General features: G+C 42.7%; 1 protein-coding gene across 1 annotated transcript; it reads right to left on the bottom strand.

Annotated features, from left to right (window-relative positions):
* Positions 1-2,296: 2,296 nt before the first annotated feature.
* On the bottom strand, positions 2,297-22,701 carry BLMH (bleomycin hydrolase). The gene is made up of 12 exons (XM_054209422.1): positions 22,591-22,701; positions 21,805-22,002; positions 21,295-21,404; positions 20,514-20,655; positions 19,173-19,261; positions 17,757-17,849; positions 13,930-14,085; positions 13,259-13,417; positions 13,093-13,160; positions 12,553-12,670; positions 10,076-10,145; positions 2,297-3,325 (listed from the first exon to the last, which is right to left on the bottom strand). Exons 1-12 carry the CDS (start codon positions 22,601-22,603, stop codon positions 3,174-3,176), a joined length of 1,368 nt encoding a protein of 455 aa, XP_054065397.1. The 5' UTR covers positions 22,604-22,701; the 3' UTR covers positions 2,297-3,173.
* Between the last annotated feature and the right edge of the window lie 47 nt (positions 22,702-22,748).

The following is a 22,748-nucleotide window of genomic DNA, read 5'->3' as shown; positions in this document are numbered from 1 at the left end:
AAATACTGACCTTTTGGAAGTAAAAAAAGCCCCCAAAACACCACATGCATTAGTCATAATCAAAATATTGTGCATAATACAGCTTCCCAAGAGATTTGGCTTTGTTTCGGAGCCACCAGGGTTCAGCATCAAGTACAAGACTGTTTACTCGCCCTGATGCGAGTAACAGCGTGAGGCAGAGATCGCGCATCGGACCCATAAAGCCAGAAGGGGACTTCAAAAGATCATCCAGTTCATCCCTTTGCCAAAAAGAAGGGCCAACCCTACCAGTGCCATTTCGGACACATTCTTCTGTAACCTGTTCTTAAAGATCTCTAATAATGGAGGCATCACACACCTTCAGACAATCTATTCCAGTTCTTCACTATGTTTATCACCAGAAAGCTTTTCCTGATCTCGCCAAATCATGCTGCAGTTAAAGCCCATGACATTTTGATCAATTTATCACGAGCAGTGGCAACAAAACTCCCTCCTTTAAAGCACTGAATTTTTACAAGTGAAAAGAACACTATGTCTCCCCTTTTCTCTGACTAAACACCATGGTTCTTTCAGCCTTTTTTTACTAGTCACTGTTTCAAGTCCTCTGATCACCCATACCGCTCATCCTGGTCTGCATCTTCCCTGAGGCGCAGTACCCTGAACTCGATCCCGCACTCCAGCTCCTCACTCCCCAGCAGTCCTAGGCAGAGCTGGGTAACTTTACACATAGTGGAGGCTATTTCTCTGTTTATACACCCCAATATTACCTTACTTTTTTTCTCCAAGACTATGATCAACCATGACATTTTTATATTTTTCTTTCCACACCACTCAACCTTAGCTCACACCGGTTCTGCATGCTCTGTTTGCATATCTAGTTGCTCCCGGCTAGGTGCCGTTCCTTACACGATATACGTTTGCATTGTTTGTTAGAGATCACGTTTTGATAAGCATAGAATCACGGAATGGTTTGAGCTGGAAGGGACTGTAAAGATCGTCTCATTCCAACCGCCCTGCCCAGGGACACCTCCCACCAGACCAGGTTGCTCAAAGCCCTGGCCAAACCAGCCTTGAACACCTCCAGGGATGGGGCAGCCACAGAAATGGTGGAAAAATGCTTCACAATAACCTGATAATTAAACATATTTGACAAACGAACTATTCAACAATATCCTGATAATTAAAAGGTATGCCCAGACTTCCCTGGATAACTGCATGTGATGTGCATTTCTGCCAGATACCTGTCCTGAGACACAGAAAAATACCTGAGCATTGAGCTTGGAATCTTCTGGATTAGGAAAATCTACTGCAAAGGTAAAGCTTTATGTTATTGCTCATGACCGTTGCTATTAGAAAAGGCAAACAGAGCAATAGCCGTTTCCTCCTCTACCCTGACAGGTCTTGAGATGTCAGAAAACCTTTTGACACAAGCCCAGGAAAACACAAGCTGAATTTTGCTAGAAGGGAATCAAATTACAGTATCACTGTACTGCCAAGAGACATTCTATACAGCTCCAGAACACCTTTGTTACCTTTGCAGAAAATACTGCAAAAGACACAGACTCTTAAAACACAACATTCGAGGACAGTAACAACAGTGTCCTGCTGCTGTTCCACACGAGTCTCTTATTTAACCAGCCCACTTCAGGAAACAGCAATCACAGCAGGTTGAATCATCCTGGATGACTCTGAAAACAAACCCTAATCTGGATTTAGTTTAGCAGGCAATATGGAGACATGATTCAGCTTGGCATTTTTAAGATATGTACATACATATACACACATATTTGTATAACTAGCATAAGATACACTTTCATAATCATTTATTAACTTTCTACCTCTGTTGTCCAAATGGAAGAAAAGTCAAACCATATCGTAGAGTACCATGACTATACCAAACATCCTTTTTTCACTTGCCCTTGCCTTCAGTAACATCCATCTGCGACCCAAGGTATCTGGCAGGTGTGTTTGAGTGTGGTTCTTTATCCTTACTTACCCTCTTATTTGCCAATGACTAGTCCCAGTGCAGAACAGGCAGACTGTCAGGGTACACACGGAGACAGCTTGCCATTTTGGCATGATTTAAATCAAAGGCTTAGTTCTGTGCTCAGCATCAAACTATTTGAGTGCCTGTAGCGCATGAGATACTATGTTTGTATTCAGTGAGAGGAGCATCTTTAACTACTGAGAACACAAAGCAGCATGTTTTCCTGGTACGTTCACATTCTGGCTCCCTTAGATTTGTTTGTAGGTCACTAGTATCTTTCCATTCCATTAGTTACATGACGCTCATTTAAAAAAAAAGAAAACAGAACTGTACCAGTCACTTTAGAAAGTGTTTATTCAAAAGCTTCATAGCACCATCTTGTTTTTTTAAAACATCCAAATAAAATGCAGCAATTAAAACGTCATTTTTCTGTTGAGCATGACACTAACTCCACCTGTGAACATACTTATGGTTGTTCTTGCTAATATAACTGAAAAATAGCGCTCCTGTGCACACAGACATAGCACTGGGCCTTGACACGGGTTGTCCAGTCCTAGCCCAAGAATGGAAGAATAAAACCAAGTGAAACTGGAAACCTCAAGGAAACAGTTGTCACCCGCCCGCGCCCCCCCCCCCCCCCCAAATTCTGCCAGAAGAGAAAGTTTTGTAAAGGTAATTTTTAGCCATTTCAATTCTTATGTCCCCTCCAAGACTTCAGCAAAACTAAAAATGTAAATATATAAAATATTTTGGGCATTCTTTTATGGTACAAGTCAGACCATGGATGGTTAATTTATAAGTATCTTGATGTATTTGTTCTAACAATCACCTAGCTGTTAATTCTAAAGGCCTTTTATGGACATCTTTTCTAGGGAAAACACTAATCAAAGTAATTCTAAGTTGCTATGCAGATTTTTATTAAAAATTTAAGGTAAAATCAAAATGCCATTGACAGCATTTGCAATACGTTTTCATTATGAGTTTCCCTCCCCCCCTCCTTTTTTAGTTTTGCGGAGTAGCCTGTCTGAGAGCTTTATTCAGTCAAGTCAGTAAAGCGCTATTTCCCAAAGATCCTTAACTTACATCTCAAGAATACGGACCATGCTGAGTGCTTGGTCACATTATCATTTGGCTATGGCTTCCGACCACTGGAATTCTCTATTGCATCTACTTCTGGTTGACCGTTAAGAGGCAAATATTCTGTAGTTCACTTGGCTAGAGCCCCCATAGGGTCCCAAGCTGGCAAAACAATTGGTTCCTGCTGCATCACTGCCAAGACGTCTTCTGGTACGTGCTTCTTATCCACCACAACTTCGTACACGTACTCAGAAAACCAGTCGTCAGTCATGATCAGGTAACCTGGAGATGAAAACAGTTTGTTACAACGGAGAACCATTACAGTGAAGCAGTCACATATACAAGTTTCACCTACGAATGATGCATTACAAACAGGACTTAGGCATACCCTGTATCTCTCAAGACAAAGTCACAAAAAAATTAATGTACAGGCTAACCAGATGTACTTCATGTGCACTGAAAGACCAGGCAAGAAGCCTGCTAGGAAAAACAAGACCCAGAATATTCATCATTTATACTTCCACTCTTAAAATAGGCATTGAGAATACTAAAGTGAATTATGACACCTTAAAAGAAAAAAAAGGCATTTAAAGCAGAATATAAAATTATCTGAGATTCTGGCTTTAGAATTTTTCAGGATTTTGCTAAGAAAAGGGAAATTTTCCAGGTTAATACCCAAACCATCTCTGGCTTAAGAAAACTTTGCTGTTTTACTTCTTGCAGTGAGGGGGCCATTTGCTTTCCTCAAACATAAAACCATCTAAATCACGCTTTGGCTGAACTAAATCTTAATTTTCTCCCTTAATATAATTCTTTGTGAGAATTTCAGTGAACGGCCTTTGAACTGGGGGGGGGGAAGTCACATTTAGAGTATCACAGGTTTTAGCAGAAAGCTACCATTGGAAACAAACTGTTCAAAGTGAACTGAAAATAAGAGTGGCTGGAGAAAAGAAAGCATTTATAAGACAGATGAGAAGGCTTTATGTAATAAAGTTCCTCATGTCCTTATACAGTATCATCGCACAATCAAATGAAACAAGAAAACGTCCAAAGAATATGGACAATAAATGCATCTATCGACACCATCTTGTTTCTAAAGCAAGAGATCAGATAATTGCCATAAATTAAAACCCCTATCAATTGTAATCCGAGCTAGAAGCCATTTTGGAAACACTGCCAAGGGGAGCTGCCTTGATTATTCTCTCTTCAGGATATGAGTTCTTGGGACACACAAAAACCTCTCACTCCCAAGAGCCAACAAGTAATTGCACCCTGAGAGGATAATGAACTCTGCTGCTGACATCCCGTATCTCAAAGCTTGACAGTGCTGATTAGGATCGCGGTGTCTGAACAAGAAGGAAACGTCAAGCAGAACTTCAGAACATGCAAATAAGTAAGGTCGCTCTTTGAGAAGGCCTGCGCCTGGTGTCACAATGAAAGCCATTATCAATTTCTTCATTAAAAGGAGACACGTACTTTATTTGCAGCAATACATATACTTCAGAGCCTGCCTAAGGCAACCCCGAGCTCTGCACCCCATCCAGGTAACAGGCAGAAGTGAAAAAGAAACAGAAAAGTTTATTGCATTTCTGGGCAGGGCACACCATGGAGTTTTACCGCAGGCAATTAATCTATTGCTTCTCCTCAAACTATTTGTATGTTAAGGCCAGAATATGGAAGAGAACTTGGAACAACCTCGTCTTCTTGTAACAGAACACAGCACCTGACCAGGAAAGCGTACTCCTCTGCGCATGAAGTGGTCCACGTTCCCTAACTGACCCAAAGGAAAACCTGAACATTCAGCACTTTAAAACTGAGGAGCTGCTGGCCAGGGAGAGGTCGTGCGAGGACAGACGGTCTGTGAGTTATTGCATAAGCTGGGATCTGGGCACCTGAAAATAAAGCCCTTGCAAAATTCCCCAAGGGACCTCAACACAAGCCACTTTGGGCTTGTGCCATTACTCCTCTACAGGGAGAGCAAATTAACAGAGCCTTTCTGTCATCGTGTACTTATGGGATGATACATACACACATATCAATACAGACACCAAGGGTCTACAGTTAAATCCTTAAAATGTCTTCATGCACCGGAGTGTGTACGCACCAGTCAGTGCAAGAGATTAAGCGTCAAAAGGGAGCTGACTTCTAGCTGGAGATGTACCACAAGAAAGTTCTTTTCATGCCAAAGCAAACACATGGACTCCTATCAAATGAATGTGATAACGTGATTTAGTGTTCCCCTCTCGCTTGCTTTTAAAAAGAGATATCCGATGGGATAAGCTGGGTTCAAAGTTAGGTAATAATGTACTGTGTCTCCAGAACAAAAGAGTAAGCACAATAATTAAACTTGCCTGTATGGCTGTCAAAGTGCCAGTAAAACACAGAAAGGAAATATTTGACTGGGTAATGACTTTTTTTACCTCAAAAAACAAGCAATGTTTGTCAGCAGCTGCATTTATTCCTTGAGGAAAAACAGATGGGATTCTAAGAAACACTTTTACAACAGATACAAATGTAATCACTAAATATTTAGGAGAGGCAATGCTAGGCCGTTCCCAGGGCGTCCCTTTCTCCAGAAGAAGCGCTACCACAAGAATTCCATGCTGCCCGCTCTGCGGAGAGGGAGCCTAGAAATAACTTCATCCCATGGTACCCAAACCAGGGGTCACGGTCCTTCCAGTCCTGCACCATGCAAGTCTGGGGACACAGGTGTCATCTGGCAACGCGGACTGAACTCGGAGCAAAGCAAAAGGGACCTCATGTGAAAAAACACTTCAGTTTCCTACCAGCTATAAGTCATTTGTTTGTTTGGTTTTTAATGACTCAAAATCTAGTCTCTGGTGTTTTGGTGCAGGCTGTACCCTTTATCATCCTGTCCAAGAAATAATGGAGTTGGGGCTTACTTGTATCCCCCACACCCAACTGGGCCTCAACTGGGCTGTGCCAAGTTTAACATCATTTTTGGCTGCCTCTTTACTGATGTGGATTCTGGTTCTCTGCACTGGACTTATCCAAGCACGGCTTCCCAATTCCTTAACAGGGCAGATAAGATAAAAAATAAAAAAAAAAATCACTGCCAGACAGACTCGGTGGCAGAGCAAGAGAGCTAGGACAGACTACAAATCCTCACCCGCCTACACCAGCTCATACTGGATGTTGAAGAGTGAAAAAAAATCGGGGCAGGAAAGCCTGTCAAATCACCTCTCGTAATGTTTGAGCATGAGCTCTGAAGGGTTTGACTAACTGCCTTTAGCTCAGAGGGTTGCTTGGTCATACCCAAGAAAATCAGTCAGGGATTCACCTCCCTGAAAAAAGTAGACCGAAATAGAATCAAGCTTCCTAGTTCTGATGGGATTTTCTGTCAAGGCGCTTTTCCAGGCAACTCCCAAACCAAAACAAAATCCAGACAGTGAGCAAGACTTTCCAGAGGCCGTGGTCTCTACCAGTACAAAACAGATAAGTGACAGTGACTCACCCAGAAAAGGTCACATGGATGGCATGCATACAATACACGCATACAAGGTACGGGCACAGGGTCTATTCAAGTCACTCTGGGGTCCTAGTATATTTCAAAGGAACAACTAACTCCTCTAGAAGAACTTACCCTTGAAAGGTGATTCCATAACTGGAAAAGAGCAAATGTCTAAAGGAGGATAATCTATTACTGCAAACCAAGTAGCAAGTGCCAGCTTTGTAAGCTTAAAACAAGTTCAAAGTAATACTCAGAGAATATTAGGTAATTGGGCTAATTTAGTGTTGTTTCTAACTTAAAGCCTGAGGCACTATACTTCCTTTGTTTCTAGTTGCTGTAGTTGGTTGAGTTTTGGGTTTTTTTTATTTTGGATTACATGCTCAAAGTGAAGAAAGCCAAAAACGCAAGTCACTCTCCACATGTATCAACCACAGCCCCCGCAGCTCCGTCAGAGCGTTCGCTGATGCTCCAGCCCAGTAACAGTGACACAGAACTGCCGCTGCTCAGCCACAGCTCAACAGGTGCAACCCTCACAGCAGTGTCAGGCTTCACCATACCGCACTGGGGTTTGGGAACAGCCACCAATATCCTGAAACTGAGCCCAGCCTTTCTCCAGTTCTAATAAAGAACAGCTCTGGACCTTGGCCGAGGAGCATATATGGCCAGCACAATCAAAGTTGCGACATATGCCTATTAACTCCAGAACGTTTGGAGTACTGACCAAAGTCCACGCTGAGCGGTCGTAAAGCAAGCCGAGTAAGGCACTTCCTTCCTGGAAGCATTCCTCTAACAGTAGTAGCATCTAACATCAAACACCAAGTATCTGGAGCGTCTCAAAACAAACTGTTCTGACAAAAAGAGCACAACTAACCAGACATATTTTATGCGCTCTACTATATATAAAGATGCTTAAAAAAAATAGTTATCAGTTTGTATTCGGAGACAAGAAAAGTTTTGATGTTACCTCTTTAGTATTGATTTGGCATCTTTACTTAATCCAACATTCCAAAGTACATTTCACTGCTGTCACATTGATGAGCCTCAAAGGCTGAACACCAACATAGTTTCATTGTTTTGTCAAGACCAAAGATTTATACTGGAATACTTTGCTGTGAATGTATAGAGCTAACTCGGAACAGACACTACTGCAAGACCCAGGGGCCAGAACTTAAATTAAGACACTGTGCCAAGAACGTTTGCATTTTAGTTAGTTGTTCATGTATAAGATATCAAAAGCTTATTCATAAAGACCACATCCTAAAACAGAGGTTTCCGGAAATAGCCTATTCCCAGAAGAAACCCCAAACATCCTGGGAAATTTCAGCCATACCAAATCTTGTAAGCACAACATTTGGGATTAATGCGCAACAGAAAGATGTGGTCAGCAGTGACTACGGTGTTACGCCCCGGCACACACTGAAGCCTGGCTCGGCGTGCCCAGCAGTGAGCCCGCTTATCGTGCTATGGCCGAGTCCACATCCGGCCTGTCTCAGATAGGAGGTGACAAATATCACAGCGATCTCGCTCCACGCCAGTCATTTTGGAAAAACTGACTGGTGGGAGGCCCTGCCAGAGCAAAGGGGGAACGCTCTCACACCATCAGCCCCACCACCCAGGGCCAGGGGAGGTCAGAGCTGCCCCCCCCCCCATCCCCCAGGACCAGGCAGAGAAGCATCCTCCCGTCACGCCCAGGCTGAGCACGGAGGCAACTAGAAGTAGTTTCCTAAACAACTGCTCGGCTGTGACTCACCACTCTGTCCACACTGCCCTGTGCCATGCCAGGCTGGCTCTTCCACCCTGCTACAGCCCCACAGCGCTTACAGATCCTTTCTGAAGGAACAATAGCGCGGGCCAAGACAGTCAGCCACGGGAAAGCAAGTTCATGCAGAAAACCTGGCATGAGCAGAACTGCACGTCAGCTGTGGATTTTGTTGTTACTAATGCTTGTCATGACAGAGGAACACCACAAGGATGCCGCAGGTCATGTTTTCAGCATGGCTTCAGAAAGGCTACCAGAATTACTTTTTTTTTTTTAGGCAGGTTTTCAACACTTTTGAACAGCTAGAACACTTTACATTGCAGCTGTTCACAGCACAAGCTGGAACCAGCCATACCCTTGTTTCCTCATTTACAAAAATCAGCAAGTAAAAGCTTGCAGTGATTGGTAAACAGTGCTTTAAAACAATATACAAACCGCTTAGGTTTCACCCATGGCTCAGGAAGATTATGTAAGTCCTATCAGCCACAGCCAACACAAGGTCCCAAAGATGAGAGAGCTGGAGTGTACAGATTTAAGCTTAGTTCTGTTACCAAAAACTTTAGTCCACTTAAAAACATTACAGTGAAGTCTTTATTTCTACTTTCATAGTAGAAGGAAAAAGCATTTCTATACAGTGCACTTGGAAGCGATCCTATCTTATTTGATACTGCACAGCATTTCCTATCTATTGTCCCGTTATTAGAAGATTGGCTTACACGCCCACTACAATTCTTGGTATTTCACAAGTACTACCATATTTTAAGACTAATACTACCAGATTTTTTAGACTTGTATTCTGCAGCTAAGGATTATGAGCAACAAAATAGCAAAGGTTCTGCTCTCTCCCTGCCACACTTCTCTAACTCCCAGAACCGATGGGTTTTGGGGTTTTTTTTTTTTGTTTGTTTGTGGTTTTGTTTTTTTTTTTTTGACAGGGACAATAGCTGGCAATTTACTTGTGATCAACAGCAAACTGGTATACAATGCTTAGGAAAATAAGCGGCTTTACAGCAATAAACTAATCAACCTTGAAAAAGTGATTTTATCAAACTTTGTACTTTAAATACTTCATTATATGAACTTCAGACGCATTTTCTAGAACTCCTTTGATAACCACTACTATTCCCAACAGGCCCTGTACCCTTCACGGTACACTCTGCAAACACTAATAATAATGTGACCTGACAGGATGGCACTCGACCTCTCACAGAGGAAGAGAGAAGGTAACCATTATTAGCTAAGATTGCATAAAGGTTAGCAGTCTGAATCCATCCGATCTGGTGACACAAGTCCACCAGTATCTTCCCATTACCTTCCACGTGCTAAATAAACAGTGTGGTTATTAGATTGTGAAAGGCTGTAGCGTAAAGACAATATATGCCCCGTATCATTAAGCTACATTCAGAGCTCCAGCCTCCAGGGGCTTCTGTCAACTCTGTCCTCCTGCCCTTGGGACCAAGGTGCCCCGTCTGTCAAGGGCCAGTGTCAATCACTTATGGCCATCTCCCAAAAAACACAACTGCCTCTACAGTTCAGCTTGCAACCACAGTGTCAAGTTTATCCAGTGACATCTCCTGCTTCTCCATTCAATGTTTACATTCAGTTTACTTAGATGTAAGTCACATTTAAGTGAAGAATATTTGTCTTCCAGAATTACAGTGCCGTAACTCCGTGACCCATATGCTGTTTGCAGGCTCGTCTCATGTGCGGGACACACAGCACATCCCCTTCTGCCCTTCCACCTCCTTATTTCCAAAGACTAAGTTCAGCTTTCTGTTCCCATGACTATAAGTGACTTTACCTTTATTACCACGGTCTTCGCCCCAGGAGTTCTCCACTCTCCATTTTTCAAATGCCTCTTCTTGCCCATCCTGTGACAAAACAAGACGATGGCTATTCAGTAGCGAAGGACCACGAGTTCACAGCAGCCAACCCTTCCAAGGCTAAATCCAGCACCAGCAAACCACAGAGCTCCACTCCCAAAAGCCTACAGGCACTGGCAAGTTTCAGGCAATGGTTTCTTGCTAACGGTTGGAGAAATGTAGTCTTCTAAAATACCTGTCTGCCCACTTACGTAAAATATGAGGAAATGTGGTCAAGAAGAGGGCCTGCAATAAGTATTTATTTCAACTAGAGACCTTAAATTGAACTAAATTCAAGTTTGGACTTGACTGACAGACAGAATTAATGCCCTATCACCTCTCAGGGCATGGGGGCTGTCTCAAATGCAGAATGTGTGACTCGCTTGAACGAGGGATCAGAGGAAAGGAACAAGGGCAGTGAAGCAACTGCGTAATTTCCAACAGTATTAGTAAGAGCAAGTGCAAACACTTGACTAGCTGAAGGATACAGCTCCAAGTCGGGTGCTTTGAAAGACATACAAGGCTTCTAACGAGCATGAAGTACATTTGACTTCATGTCCAGAAGCGTGCAGCATTCTGTAGCCTGCATTGTGCACATCTGAAGTCTCGTTCAAATCTGCCAAGTACATAAAAACACTGAGAACAGCTTCGTAGGGTTGCTGTGCCACAAAGCAAAGGGTTGCTTCCTTCAAGCAGCCTCTCGTGAGGAAATGGCACGTCCCTTGAGGAACCAAAGAACAGTTATTTTTTTGCTACTAAAATAATTTTTAATATAAAAAACTAACCTGCAAAACACCCCATAAATCCATTTTTAATATTCAATGGAATATTGTTGTATTGCTGTATTCTCACTTTTAAGATACAGACAGTCCTTAAAGTGAGACACTCCAGAGCTCCCAGACTAAGGATAAGTCAACTCTTGATGCTATCAGACAGAAACTGGGATAAACATGTTTCTGTATGTTAAGTTTTTAACCAAAAGCTGCATTTAATCCACATCAATTTTTCATGTTGTAAAATTGTAATAGGATTTTTTAAATCTTCAAAGCCTTTTTATAAAGTAGGCAAATCCAAAGTACTACATTCTACAACTCAGTTTATCAAAGCTCCTTTAGCTTAAGTTAACATTTAATATAAGACAACATGTTCAAAGAAAGAACAGAAACAACTTAGTCTACTTTGAATGCAGAAAAGCTTCTAAATGCTGAACTTGTTCTAGGATAATTTCTTTTAAACTACCTTTTGATTTTAGAGAGCCTGTCCATCATATGCTGATCTCATACACATCCTTCTCTTTAAGAAATCAGGTGTCACATTTGACCACATTTTACACAACTATACACTTAGGCATGCAAAAGAATCAATTTAGAAACACAGACCACAGACTATACACTAGAAAAGTGTAATTTTAAATATCTAACTGAAAAACAAATTTTTTTTAAAGATGTGCTCATGCAATCTGATACACAAAAATCAACGTGTTAAGAGCTCAGAACACAACAGGAAAAATTATATTGAGTTGTAAAAAAATAACTCAGAAAAATTCTTATGACTCAGCAGTCCCATTTCCAGTCCCATCTGGAGTCCCCAGACTCCAGAGCTCCAGCAAAGTTTTTCAGTTATAAGCAAGCCGTTATTTCTGAGGCCAAGGTCATGCTGGACAGGAAGAGATCACTTCAAAGAAACTTTAATAATGACAACTTCTGGAAATAAATGGAAAACATCAACATTGCAGATAACCCTGAGTCGTAAATTTTCACATGGTTCTTTTTACTTCATATGTACTTTGTTATACTGCCAGGAGCAGATTTAATTGTGGATTCATCTCAGCCTTCTGTCTGCCACAGAGCTATTTTGGACACCATTTTCCTGCCCTAATTACGAGTAGGTCAGAGAGGTCACATGCCAGCGAGCTGCAGGAGGTTACCATTGTGTCAAAGTGCCTCCTATGGGCATTGTAACAGGAGCTTCCTGCTGAAAAACACATTGGACTAACCCAGGCCATGGGATAGAGTAGGAAATACTTGCTGTCATACTAGATTTCTTGGTCAGCAAGATAAACCAGAATCTGTATTTAAAAAAACCAAACAGTTAACATAGGTTTTCTGGTATCTTAAAAATAGAAGCTGACTTTCTTTTCCCTTTCTCCAATGAAGTTTGTGGGCAGAATGAAGGAAGCCCTTGACTTGTCCAAAATTCTTCCCTCCTTGTTAACTATTTATAGTTCTGAACACTCAGACACAAACAACACAGGGAGAACGGACAACCTAGGCCTTGTGCACCAGGGCGTTGTGGCACACACGCTGAACGGCAGCGCAACAGCTGCCACACTGCGAGCGAGCCCAGAGCACAAACAAGCTGCAGAATATTCAAATACATCTGTGCCAGCATCAGAACTTCTGGAGGGAGACTCTACCTTCTCGGTGACAGCCGTCAGGACCATGGCATGGGTCATCATTGACTCTCCAAAGATTAATCGTTCTGCTTTGTTCATGTTCTTGACTGAGACACCAAACACCAGCTCGTGATTAAATCTATTAGAAAGCCACATAAACAATATCAGAGAGGATGCAGGGAGGATTCTCACTGCTAAACCAGTTAATCAGCAGTCTGCACTGGCCCAGGAACCACTGCACAGGTGTAAGAGTTCAACTATTTTTAGTGTCAGAATAAATGTGAACACTTGATGCCTTTAGGAGTTTCTCTCACCTGATACTAGAGAATCCAAATGAGTAAGAATACTTAACAATCACTTGTACTGCATCTTTAAAGGATTAAGATTTTAGCTAACAAGTAAAAAAAAAAAAAAGACATTTATGCTGCTGCTGAATTACTGAAATATACTCTTTTGAGGTACATAATCCAAAGTACAGACAAATTAGTTTAAGCAGCCAAAGCACCGTTTACATCCTAGCCAAATATCCCAAATGGATTTCTGTTTTGATTTTCTACTTACATATTCATGTCATTGATTCCCAGCTTGCCATAGAAGTGCTTCGCAACATCGCAGCCAAACCACACAGCCTACAAATAGAAGGAAGAGTCATGTCCGGGCCACATCCCAGTGAGTTTTACATTACAAGAGTTGCACCATGTCACCCACAAAGAGAAACCAAACAAACCTCGCCATCCTTAATAGACGCTGCAGCTAATTTTTTCAAGACTTCAACAGGCTGGTTGTTATAGAGCGTTTTCCTCCCTCCTACCATGTTGCCCAGGTACTCCACTGTGTACAGCCTGTTGTACGGGTTCTGAGGTCGAGGATCGTTCACTAGACAAATCTGCCAAAAGACCAAGATGTCATAAATTAAGGTGCAACTTAACTGAAATCTTTGAGAAATGAGTCTGGATGGATTTCAGAGAGCGGCTTTTGTCCCGGCTAGCTGCCTGTCCGTTAGCAAACAAGCCGCTTGGCTGAAATACCAGGTTGAAGGGTTTTTTGTTTATTTGGTTTTTGTTTCATAAGTTCACCTCATAATTGTGGCATCGCAGTTTTGCATGTTATTCCTGCTCTCTAATGGCCATCTTACGGCATTTTATGACTGATCTGATCATTACATATTTTTATCGTTACAAAATCATCATGGAAGCACAATGCAAGATCACAGCTAATTGAAGGGCAGAACACAAACAGGAGAGAATAAACATAGGGCCATCTCTGACTTGTGGGAGCGGTTCCCATCCCCTGGGGTGCAGTTACAGGGGCGGACAGTATGCTTGCAACAGTAGAAAGTAAGTGGCCTAACAGCAAAAAAAGGCCTTGAGGAGGCCACTGCCTTTCAGCATCTCCAACCTTGTCCTCCATGTTGAAGTAAGGCTTCACATGCTCGTTGTAGAACTGGACTGGTGTCACAGGGCCATATTTGTGGTAGTTCTTCTCCTTATCCCGGAACTCCCAGCAGAAGGTCTCCGGAGGGCTGCCCAGGCAAGTACTCACTATTCTGAATACCTGCCCAGAGAAGCAAACAGCTGTGAACTCGCTGAAACATGTAGGTCTGCCTCTCCTACCACAGCAATGCCACTGGTGAATGGATTTCTCCACATGAGAACCAACTGGAAAAATGGCATCTTAGTGGCCACCTTTGAGGAACATCAATAAATGTACACACATGAATTATTCGCATTCAGCTCTGGAAACCTAGGAGTTTCGACAGTTCAAAGCCAACCTGAAAGGCCACAGAAAGCCAACATAATCTCTCTCCATTCTCACACTCTATGTTCTCAACTAAAGCATCAGGCGAAACAGAAGCTTAAGACTGAACATGTAAATTCCAGGTTATGATAGGAATACAGCAGCCAAAAGTAAAAGCAAATACGCTGCCCAGTCTCATTCCAGTATTTCATAAGCAATTCTGAAGCTCCTCCAACAAGATACTTTCCCAGCGTAAGAGAGACTTTACCAGACTGATTCGAGAAAGGCTTAAGCATTCAGCATCACCTGTTCCACCAGGTGGTCTGCCCCATACGGAGACAAACCAGCCCTCCTAACATGCATACAACAAAGAATTTTATCCCAGTGTTTCCCCTATACTAATCCATTTTTTCCTGTAATATTCATTTGGATTTCAAAGATGGGCCTTTGCTTCTTTTCAAAATCCTAGAATAATCTTCTTGTCTGTTTTAATACATTTAACAATGTCTCAGTTTAGGGTTAAGCTGGCAGCTTATGCAATTTAATTCAAGATCCCTGCCTGCTGACTGTGACATCCCTTGCAGCAGGCAGCTTTCTATTGGTTTTTAGCACAAATAGTTGACCAGATTAAGTCATCAGCCTCCCTATAAATCAGAATATGGAATAGCACTTAAGAATCACTACTGTAGTTTCTTACAGGGCTTATCATAAAATGTGCTAACTCATAGGCAGTGCAACCAGATGACTCTCTTTAGGGATATTTAGCAGGACCTGCCACAGGTACCATGAAGACAGAATTCAATCATATTTAAACAAATTTGAATCTGTTTTACTTCAGCTGACACTGGTCTGCTTCAGCTCTGTCCATGTCTTGAGCACAAGAGAAGTCTTTTCCTTGCAAGGAACCAACACATTATTTTAAATAAGAGAAGGGGGAGTCAAATCTCAACTGCACTTTCTGCACTAGGATCCAACGCCTGTGGTTTACGCCAGCGTTCCCAGGCTGTCAGCCTTCACACTTTCCTCTCACTGACTTTTCACAGGAGAGGAGACAGAATACCTTTCCCAAAGCTGCTTACTCTTTCTGGAGCTACTTGAGCTGATTGATATGGATCCTAAGGATGCACAAGAACTAGCTTTGTGCTCATGTGCACTTTGTGCTGATGGCAAAAGGAGTGCAGTGTTCATGCTAAGTAACACTATTTGTCTGTGCACAAAATACAAATAAAGGTATTCTTGCTCCAAGCAATTCAAGAACACAAGCGAAGAGATTAATTATGGGTTGAAACAAGGGTGTGGGCTTAATGTTTTGACTCACATTTATTTCTCAACAGATATGTAAAAGAGCAAATGTAAATCCCTAAACTACTACAAATATTTAATTTTGCACAGACTGCACAAAAGGTATCATTTGCTGTGGATACACCCACATTACCTCAGATAACCTCAAGTGGTGAGAGGTGAGGCTACAAAAACAGAACAAGCGAGAAAAATGCCTACAAGGGGAGCCACGAGCAAATGGGCTCTGGACAGAGGAAGGAAAATGATGGAGACAGAATTCTCAAGTTAACAGGGGCAGCGGAGCCTGGGAATGGTCTCCCTCAATTGTTTTGCCACCACGCCCATCATAAACCATCTCTTAGTATCTCACAAGCTTCCTCTATCAATAAATAAAATAAGGAGACCTATTTAAGCTAAAAGGCGACTTCTACCACTATAGCGACAACTAGAACCAAGATAAGGCAAAGATATAGTGGCTTGTGCTAAAAAACAAAATGAACAAGGAGGGGAAAAGGAGGACACTCCTGATAAGGAAGAGTCTACAAAGGAGAACAGTAAAGGAAGAAGAATTCAAATCATATGCACTGCAGTGATTGCAACTTCTGACCCGCTGTGCACCAGTTTGATAAGAAGAATGTTTAAACAGTACTGGAGTGAATATTTAGTCTTGCGTTCAGTACAACTGCCCCATTTTAGCCAGAGCGCTGCCTCCCAGCATGAGCAAACCAAGATTTGCTATGCAAATAAAACCTCACAGAACAAAACCAAGTTCTGCTTTGCCGCGTACAAAATAGATGCAATGCCACTTATATACATATAAATACATGAAATAAAAGAGTGGTCTCAAACCTCTAAAGCTGCGTGTTTTTAAAGTATACAAGACAGGTGCAATTGCACATTTCAACTACAATGTTTATTGAAAGTAAATCCACTTAAGTTGCAAACCACTATTACCACAGCAAGAGGAAATACTGTGTTAAGTTCAGAGAATTAAGCACAACCTTTTTACAGAACAAATTGCAATCAGTTAATGAGCCTTCAATGCTGGTTCCAAGATCCCTTGTCAGAGGGCAAGAGGCTCTAAACAAATGAAGAGACATTTTGCAGTGAACTGTGTGTCATTACCCTAAAAATGAACATCTCTAGGAAGCTCTTGATGTCTGCTGTAAAATCCTCCAAGGGCTTTTGGACACACACGCTGGATCTCAGTTATATTAACGCGCTTTGGAACTAAGTGCTGATTGGCAACATACTGGGGTAGGCTCAAAGCACAGAATCACTGTTGATCTTAAGGCATACACTTTATAAACATTTTTGTTTCAATGATATAACCCAAGGAAAACAAATCTGTTTTCTTTTTAGACATTCAGACGTTAAAACCACTGGGTTGCTTTGCATTGTGTTTGAGAAACAAATGAAATATATACTTTTTAAAATGCATGCACTTGGTCAAACTACAACAGCCTGAACTTTTAAAATTGCTTTTGGGTAGTTCAGAATCAAGTATGAGGACTGCTGAATAAGAAAAGTGATATGTGCCACTGTCATAGTCAGTGCAAACGGAGGGCAAGCCATTACACACACACTGCGTACTACAGACTTGCTAATAGATTTGATTTTGAGTTAACTGATGCAGCCAGAAGCAGATGCTGCAATTCCTTCCTCTGCTGCTCCCCGGTATCAGACCACAGCTGGATTCAGCCCTGCGGTCAACTGACATCTTTTCCATAATGCAGAGAACTCCCGTTTGTTGTTCTTTCCTGCTCTCTTGTGGGGAATTTCTGCAACAACGCTTGTGCTGTAGATTTTACATTCAGAGCCATCAGAATGCAGTTTTCAACCTGCCTTTTTCCTATGATTTATAAAAGCCTGATAGGCCACTATTTTGATCTCTCTTAAGATGCAAAATGCTGCTTTCCTGCAGAAAGGGGCAGATGTCTCTAAAATGTCATAGTTCTGGAATCTATAAATTCAAGATATTTGTCTGGAAGTATTAGAAAAGCTCAGAATGAGATAAACGACAAGCCACTTGAAAAAAATTCACTTGAATACCTCCAAGCACACTGCCATACAAAACATTCCTAGATATGCAAACAGAAGGCACTTGTTTTGGCTGATCCAATAGCTATCGAATAAGAGTAAGCAAGAAGTCTCATCCATCCTAGCCTCATGTTCCGAGAAGATTCACGTCACACAAGTATATTTACCTCTTCTATCATCATGTCCATTGCAGCACAAAGTTCTCCTTTATTTGTTCCACTTTCCACCATATTTCTTAGCCGCAAACAGTATTCTCTCATCTGTTTAAAGAGAAAGTCATTTTATTATAAGGGTATAAAGGTGCCAGCTTTCAGGAATTCCTGTCTGGTTGTTTCAAGCACCTATTTTTACTCTTCATAACACATTTTCAAAATGAAAAGAAAATCCCTTTCAGAAGGCTTTGTTGGACATTGATTCTTTAAAAAAATATCAAGATAACTGAATGATTTAAAAGATCACAAAAAAATAATTATAAATTAACAAATAGTTGCAACTCAATTACTATTCTCCAACCATTGATTTGAAGCTTATAGCCATTAGCTCTTCTTAAGGCTTGATGTTCCTTGGTTCCATAATGGATGCCGCAACATCCACACGCATCACCACCCCTGTGACTCACAGAGAACAGGCTGTCTTCATACTGTAAAATGTATTTTGCAATTCTAATGCATAATTGATCTCTTGGTTGATAAAAAGAACGGAGCATTTCCCCACTGCATGCAGAAGTGCAGTAAGAAGAGCACATGCTTCCCATTACTGTCACCATCCATAAGGCCAGGAACGGTGAGTGGGGCTCCCTCAAGACCAGCTGGTTTGCAATGTTCAAGACTAGAATAACATTAACACCATTCATTATGTCTAAGCTCATTTCAGCACATATTTTACATTTTTAATGTGGATTTCAGCAGGCATTTTTCCCTGAGCACGTAGCATATGAACTGCAAAAAAAATTAAAATCAAAGCCCACTGTAAATCAAAACAGCTTTAATTGCCTTTTCATCTAGCTACCTACACTAGCATCTTCCCAGATTAATTCATTTCTGTATTTCAGGGAGCAAGCTTACACCTTCCTGCAGACAAAGCTGCACACTTCTATACCAAAAGCTGATTTTTAAGACCCAGTGTTTTGAAAATACTTTTTTTTTTTAATCTTTTCCATCAGATTTGGTAGTAATGTCTAGAAGCCTTAACGTACTGGTAGATGGATGAAATATTGAGGGGGCAGAAAAAAAGTCACCTAGATGCCAAGTGCTAGTTCTGCAAAAACAGACATCAGCTGCACACCAAGAATTACCTTTTTGGAAATGTGAGGATTACAAACAGTTGCTACTAAAACCATGTCAGGTACTTTCAAGCTACTGAAGCCTGGAAATGGCCATCTTCCATAAATGCTTTCCTGCTCCATATTTCAAGATTAACATCAGACATTGCTGAGATTTTAGGCTGCTTTTTGAATAAAAGCAAGTTAAATTGCTGAGATGCACTTAGTACTTTGGTCAACAAAGAGAAATGAAAGTAGGAACACCTGGAGCAGGGTCATTCCCATCCCCTTCCCTTAATTGTATCATCTAAATCAATTTTACCTTATGATTCAAGATCTCATTCATCCTTCTAGTAGCCTCTGTGGTATGAGACTCTGGGAAGTATTTCTTGGGGACAACACCATACTTTTCTAAAATAAAGTAATAAAGCTACAGGTTAACAATTGTCTTTTTGATACAGCAGATGCCAGTGGTTCTCGTTATACCCACATAAAAGCTAAATACAGTTGGGTTCTGTGCAGAGACTGCAAGGTAAATTCTCTTATTTAACAGTTACAAGTATGCAAAGTTTACATTTTAATTTCTGACTGAATCTTGACCTCTGAACTGCATTCCCCAGGGATCCCAAAACATGGAATCCATGAATGGCTCAGTATCATTTAATTCAACACTTTGACAAGTTCTAAACTAATTAGTGCTTTTTAAGAATCATTTTTCCCCGGGAAAAAAACAACCAACTGATTACTTGGAAGTCAAGCTCCTGAAATATTTTCTAAGAAACTGGGCCTCTTCTGAATTATTCCATGTATTTTATACAAGGTTGAGTGACTAACTTCAGCAACAGCTCGATTGCTTCCTACGTTATGGTACCAACCAAAGATCACGCCATGCAAGGCTCTGGATGTAATAGCAGCATCCAAAGTCTTCTCTGCCCTGATTAATGTATAACAACTGGATGGGGGAAAAAAAGTAACCTCCAGGCTTCAAAGAAACAAATTCCTTTTGTGATTCTAAACTTATATTATTGGCTTGTTGATTTACAAAGGTGTCACATTGTTTCACAATACTAATGAAAGCAAATGCTGGCGTAATACAGACACGGAGAAGTATCTCCTTAATCAGTGTAAGGAAGATGCCATTTAAGCTGGATCTTTGCAAGACCAGCATGGCCACATTCCACGTAATTTCCCTCTCGCTGATCTTTATACCATCTTTCTCCAGGCTGCAGCTCTGTAAGTAGTTTTGCTTCTGCCTTGTAGACACACCCTAGTCTAGCCATGGTTTTTCCCTTACCATGTGCCCCAAAAATTGTATACATGGATATAAATAAACAATGTCAAGTTGATGACTGAAATAAAAACCATATTGAACCTTTTTTCTAAATGGAAAGTCTGGGATATCTAATTACTTCTGTTGGTCATCTGAGCTTCTACCATCAGCAGCAATATGCAAGAGGGAAGATCCCAGACAAGATTTAAGCCTAGTATTTACAAACTGGCATGAGAAAGGTCTTTGATTAAAAAAAGGTAGTGGCTAATGGCATCCTGTTTCTTAGCAAACTACCAAACAGGTCTCAGATTCCATTTCTCCTTCAATTTCCTTCCTCGTCTCTCAAACCAGCAAGCAATGTCACGAAGGGCTCCCAACAACCAGTTCCCTTACCAATAATGTTAACCAACATATCCCACTGTCCACCATCATTCGTGGGGTTGGAGAGCAGGAACTGTATCAGTCTTCCTTCCACAGGCTCCTTTTTCTGAGCTGTTTCCACAAAAGCATTTAAAAAGTAGTAACAACGTTCAACCTGGAATGGACAGAGAGGAAAAATAGGTATTTTAAGAGCGACATTGTGCATTAATTCATTCCTGAATATTAAGTTCTTCTGAAGTCCTAACTAGATGAAGCTACCTTCTGCTCATCTACTGAGGTTCTCATTTTCCCTCTAGCATTCCAGGGCTCATTCTACAAACTTATTTCTGTCACAGACCAAATATTTAGGGGCGAGTTTGCACAGAGCTTGAGGGTAGGGGAACAGTGAATGTGAGACTGAAGTTATGCAATGAAGCCTGGCCTAAACTAGTACTAGATTTTCTCCATTTTCCTCAGGGGAAAAAAGCAGGCACAGAGCTCACAGATCCAGTAGGTCACAAACACGACTGAAACCCCAGCAGAAAGTTACAGTCATGTTTCCGCTGAAATATGCGCAACACTTGAAAGAAGACTTCTACTATTTCGAAACATTAACATCTTGACAACTTTCTTCTCAAGCTGAAAGTCCCGCTTTGCTTGACCTGCATTTAAACACGTATTTAAAGAACTTTTGAAGTTTCTTCTCATGTATGTTTTCTACCTCGATTGCTAAAATAGCCCACCCTAAAAGAAATTCTGTCCCAATACTAAAACTCGATTGCAGAGGTTTTCTAGCACAACCTGCGACCTGTACCTTATCCCAGAAAAAGAGATACGACTGGCTGAATTCGAACTCTTCGATGTTGTATTTCTTCATGAAAGGAAGACGCATTGCGTTGAGACACGAAAAGATCCAACATCTCCCTGAGAGATCAAAGGAAGAAGAATTAAACTGGAATGTTTAAGAGCTGCGTAAGGACTTTTATTCTTTTTTTTGTTTTAAAACACAAGAGCCATGACACCATTCCGCCTCAAGCCTTTGGTTCTGGCTGGCATTGTAAAATATCAAAAAGCTCATAAGTTCAGAAGTCTTTTATTGCAAATGCAGGTCTCTCAACTGATTTTATCTTATGCTATAGAGAAGGGAAAACAGGCAAATGCTGCAAGTTTAAGGGCAGTTATTAACTCAAGGGGATGCTGCAGGGATTCAGTTCTGCTCAGAGCCTGAGGAGAGGCCAGAGGCGGCCATCGCTCCCGCAGCGCCGCCAGCATGACATCACTCGCTCCCTCAACGCCATCACCCCTCCTCACCGGAGCCCCTTACCGGAGTTCTTCTGGTTGGTGACGGGCTTGCCCTCAGCGGGCACGGCATGCTGGAAGACCTGCACGGTGTCCTGCACCACCTGCCGCTGCAAGCACACCTCCAGCGGGTCGTTGCAGGTCGCCACATTCTGGGCCAGCAGGAACTGGGGCTCGGCCCGCAGCCGCCGGCTGAAGGCGGCCGCCTTCTCCGTGCTCAGCCCTGGGGGGCGAGGAGCAGCCATCACCACCAGCCCCCCCCTCAACGGTAACCCCCTGCCTCAGCATCCGTTACCCCGGTAACCGCCCCCCCCCCCCCATTACTCAGATAACGGCGTCCCCTCCTCTCCCGGTAATCCCACCGCCCCCCCTCACGGACAGGGCTCCTCCTCACGGAGAGGGCCGCCCCCCCCCTCCCCAGCCCGTTACCCCGGTAACCGTCTCCCCCGACCCATCGTTCAGGTAACGGTGTGCCCCCCCCGGTAATCCCACGGTCCCCTCTCACGGACAGGGCCCCCCCCCAGCCCGTCACGCCGGCAACCGTCGTGTCGTGTCCCTGCCCCCCCGCCCCATTGCTCAGGTAACGGTACCCGCCCCCTCGTAGCCCCACCGGGCCCCCCTCACGGACACGGCCTCTCCTCACCGACGTGGCCGCCCCCCCCCCCCTCGGCTCATTGCTCAGTTAACGGTACACCGTTTCTCCCCCCGGTAATCCAACTCCCCCCCCCCCCCCTTCACGGCCGAGGCCTCCCCTCACGGCCGAGGCCCCCCCAGCCCATTGCCCCGGTAACGGCGGGGCCCCGCCCCTCACCGCGGGCGTTCATGGCACCGAGCGGCGCGAGCTCCCAGAACGGAAAGCGCCGATTAACGGCGGAAGCGGCTCTTATAGCCCCGGCACCGGAAGCAGGAAGAGGGGCCCGCACGGCGCGGGGGGGGGCGGGGGGCGGACGGCGCGCCGCGAGGGACAAG

This window comes from Rissa tridactyla, chromosome 7, assembly GCF_028500815.1.
Source record: "Rissa tridactyla isolate bRisTri1 chromosome 7, bRisTri1.patW.cur.20221130, whole genome shotgun sequence".
In the NCBI taxonomy this organism is placed as follows: Eukaryota; Metazoa; Chordata; class Aves; order Charadriiformes; family Laridae; genus Rissa; species Rissa tridactyla.
This window is presented reverse-complemented; position numbering and strand designations above follow the sequence as displayed.

What these genes read in the sequence shown, in the direction of transcription:
- BLMH (XM_054209422.1), bottom strand. An exon ending in CACCAACCAGAAGAACTCCG is followed by an intron (nt 21,405 to 21,804) that starts GTAAGGGGCTCC and finishes TTGATCTCTCAG; the next exon opens with GGAGATGTTGGATCTTTTCG. An exon ending in CGTCTATTAAGGATGGCGAG is followed by an intron (nt 13,161 to 13,258) that starts GTTTGTTTGGTT and finishes TTCTATTTGTAG; the next exon opens with GCTGTGTGGTTTGGCTGCGA.